The sequence below is a fragment of the Arachis stenosperma genome, chromosome 9 (assembly GCF_014773155.1).
Source record: "Arachis stenosperma cultivar V10309 chromosome 9, arast.V10309.gnm1.PFL2, whole genome shotgun sequence".
Lineage (NCBI taxonomy): Eukaryota > Viridiplantae > Streptophyta > Magnoliopsida > Fabales > Fabaceae > Arachis > Arachis stenosperma.
The window spans coordinates 19,603,125-19,606,840 of record NC_080385.1 but is presented as its reverse complement, the minus strand read 5'-3'; the positions used below and the strand labels follow the sequence as shown (position 1 = coordinate 19,606,840).

The 3,716-nt window shown below is 39.1% G+C and overlaps 1 protein-coding gene across 1 annotated transcript; it reads right to left on the bottom strand.

Moving 5' to 3' along the window:
• Positions 1-1,163: 1,163 nt before the first annotated feature.
• Positions 1,164-2,070, bottom strand: LOC130949213 (uncharacterized). The gene is made up of 3 exons (XM_057877999.1): positions 1,728-2,070; positions 1,618-1,631; positions 1,164-1,529 (listed from the first exon to the last, which is right to left on the bottom strand). The coding sequence occupies exons 1-3, from the start codon at positions 2,068-2,070 to the stop codon at positions 1,164-1,166; spliced, it is 723 nt and encodes a 240-aa protein (XP_057733982.1).
• Positions 2,071-3,716: the final 1,646 nt, after the last annotated feature.

Genomic DNA, 3,716 nt, shown 5'->3' with positions numbered 1-3,716 from the left:
TTGTGTCTGTTGACTTTAGTAGGAATGATAGTGGTCGTGGGATTTTTAATAGTCAAAATTCTAATCGTGTTTTAATGGGTATAATTGAAGAAAATGCTAACACACCTAAACAAGAGACTGATGGGTATCTAGTAGATGAACCGGACGACGAGGACTAGGACGAGGAGGATGAAATAAAGGAGTCCAACGAGGATGAAGAATCCCGTAATGATGGTATTATATTTTATATATTGCTTTACTTGTTTAATGGGTTGGTTATATTGTGATTCAGTTGACTATATGGTATACTTGGTTGGTTTGTAGAACTTATTGTTATACTACTATGGTATCTTTGCTAGTTTGATTACTTTATGTACTTGTTTAATTAAATTGTATACAGGTGAGGCACGTACTCCAGATGAGGCAGGGAAATGTTACAATCTCAGGGTTGATCCGCCACGTCGTAGCGCTAGTCGGTACACTCCTTCTGTGTTCAAAAATGCCGCTATGAAATGCAAGAACTTGTGAAGGATGTAAAGTGGACAATGAGAAAGTAGTTGTTGTGTAGTTAACATTTTGTATTTATCAGTAAACTTCTTTATGTATTAATTAACTGTTTCAAGTTTTTTATGTATTAATTAGCTGTTTTATGTATAATTACTATCTATCTCATGGACTAGTTGCTATAGTTATAATGTTTCAGATATCATAACATAAAGTTTCAAATATAATAATATGGAGGAATGTTTGGATAATACATAAATTCGCATTTGTCACAGGGTAGATTGTCATAGGTTACAAAGTTTCAAATATCACAACGTATGAATCTACTGAGCATCTCCGTCGATATTTGCACCAGCTATCTGACGGCATATACTACGACTGTGTTCCTCAGCCCTACATTGCGTACATCGCCTGGGACAACGTAACATTTGCGTATCCATCTCATTCAAGAAGCGCGTCATCCTGGGGCGACCTTTGGTAACGCATTTCAGGAACGGATTCGGTATGAATCGATGCCCATTGTAAGCGGGCCATGTAGTAGGATTGTCCAGTGGCCTAAACCTAGCTCGGTACACCCGCCAAAATTGGTCCATCTTATACACATCATAAACATAGGCTTGCCAATCCAGTCGTTGATTTGCACAACATACAAACACATGTCGACAAGGAATCCAGTCCACCTAGAACTCTTCACAGCCACATCTTTGTCGACGGAGGTCGACGGCATATTCCAGTCCACTTGGCATCTCACGCATCTCAAAGACCTCATTCTGCCGGTCGAAACAACTGACCTGGATGTTTCTTGATGCTAGCTGGTTTGCATGCAACTTTGAGGTCACGAGCTTAGAAAAAACATGCCCAGCATTAATCTGTGCTTCTGTCTCGGCTCTTTTTCGGGTGAACAATTCGTTAAGCCTGTAGAATGTTGCCTTGACAAGAGCAGTGATGGGAAGATTGCATGCACCCTTCAACACTGAGTTGATGCGCTCCACTAGGTTCGTCGTCATGTGGCCCCATCGGTAGCCATCATCAAATGCCAACGCATACTGTTTGTGGGAAATTCGGTTTAACCAGTTAGTGTAAGTCTCGTCCCGTTCTCGTAAAACACTAGTAACGCACTTCGTACTCGCGTACTGTCTGCGAATAACCTTTACGATAACAAAAAACAATCGCACAAAAATGAATTACAAGCACTTGTTCAAGGTAACTCTGTTAGCAACGAACTTAGAATTACTCAACATTACCTATATTGACAACCAGTTTTTGTAGGTACGGTGCCTTGAACTTTCTCAAAAAATTCGACTCTATATGCCTTATGCAAAACATGTGGAAAGCTTTGGGAGGTGACCAAAGTCCGTTACTGCGTGCCACAGTTGCATTGATGGATTCGTATCGGTCGGATATCAGCCCCACACCATCCCGAGTGACAACATGTTGCCGCAAGTTACTGAGGAAAAAGTGCCACGCATCAGAAGTCTCTCCCTCCACAATAGCAAATGCAATTGGGATGATATTGTGGTTGCCATTCTGTAAAACTGCCACTAACAGACAACCCTTATACTTTTCGTACAAGTGAGTCCCATCCATCTGGACTATTGGCTTACAATGTCTGAATGCTCTAATGCAGGGATAATAACTCTAAAATACTCGATGCACCCGAATAACAGTCACCAAGTCATCGCCTTGATATGCAGGCATAGTCTCAAAATTAACGACAACTGATGGCTCCTTATGACACATGGCCTCAAACCATATAGAAAATGCTTCGTACGATGCTTCCCAACCTCCGTATATTTTTTCCACTGCCTTTTGCTTAGTCAACTATGCTTTCCGATAATTGACGGTGTAGTTGAACTTCGATTGCACTTCTGCAATAACTAATTTCACCTTTAACGAGGGGTTAGTCTCGACCAACGGCTTGATGGCTTTTACAATTGTGATCGAATCCAACTTAGAATGATCCTGAGAAATGGTGGTTCTGGTACAGGTGTGACTGCCATTATACCTCCTTATAACCCAACAGTACTTCCTGCTGATCATGCTAACCCTGACAGGCCAATCACACCTTGACCCATACTGTATACACTTGGCATGAAATGTCAACGGCTCCGACTCATACACCCGGTAGTCTACACTTCTTCGAATGGTATACTCTTTCGTTGCCTTAATAACAGCTTCCCTGAAACTGAATTCTATCCCAACGGCAAATTCACCATCTGCGACAATAGGAATTTCTGCGGCGAAGGCAGCCGAACAGAAAATACTTAATAAACGAATATTTAATAATCGAAACTAGAAGTAAATCAACACTCACAGCATCAATTATGGTATAAATAAATTGTACATCTGGTCATTATCTCATTCTAAACAAAATAACAACATAAACTCATAATTAAATATTCATTAATAAATACTACTTTTTTTAAAACTAAATCAATAACTAACTAACAACATTATTACCTTAAACTTAACTAAATAAACCGATAAACAAATGCTAGTTGAGTATATTTTCACACTTCACTTAACTATTTGGTCCATCGATCAATCTAAATTATTACAAGCTTCTAATCGTTTTTATAAATATACGCAACCACGTACATGCACTCATATATTCTGAAAACTCCAGAACATGGATGGCATCCAAATCCAAAACTCGCATGAAAGATAGCTTCTCAAACGGTACTTTGTTTGCTAGTGCATTTTTCACGTCCGTCACATTTGGAGCCATGATGCCGTCACCTTGATCTTAATCGTCGTCTGGACCAACAACTTCGTAATTGCTTTCGAACTCTTCTTCACTTTCACTATTGTAATCTTTGCGTACAATATTCCGGTCGGCCTCAGATTGTTCGAACTCAATGTGCAACTCGATGAATGAGATTTGAGCACGACTTTCAATATACATTGAAAACATCTCTTGCAAACTAGCTTCGTCCGTTACATATTTGACTTGAAATTGGACGAATCTACCAAACACCGGTATGGGATATTTGTATAAAATACAAGATATTTTTCTTGACATCTCAGAATATATCTTCTCACAGATCACACCTTTGAGCTCTTCAAATGAGATTATGAAGGGAATAACAACATCTAACAGATTTTCACAAATGAATTTTACTCCTTCAGATGTTTCTAAAAAAATCTGACCAAAATAATACACTTTTAAAAGAACTCTATCATCCATTTCTCTCACTCCACTAAATAACAACAGAAACTACCTTACCAGATTT

Coding starts and splice junctions, on each gene's coding strand:
- LOC130949213 (XM_057877999.1), bottom strand. CDS start 2,070: ATGGATGGGACTCACTTGTACGAAAAGTATAAGGGTTGTCTGTTAGTG.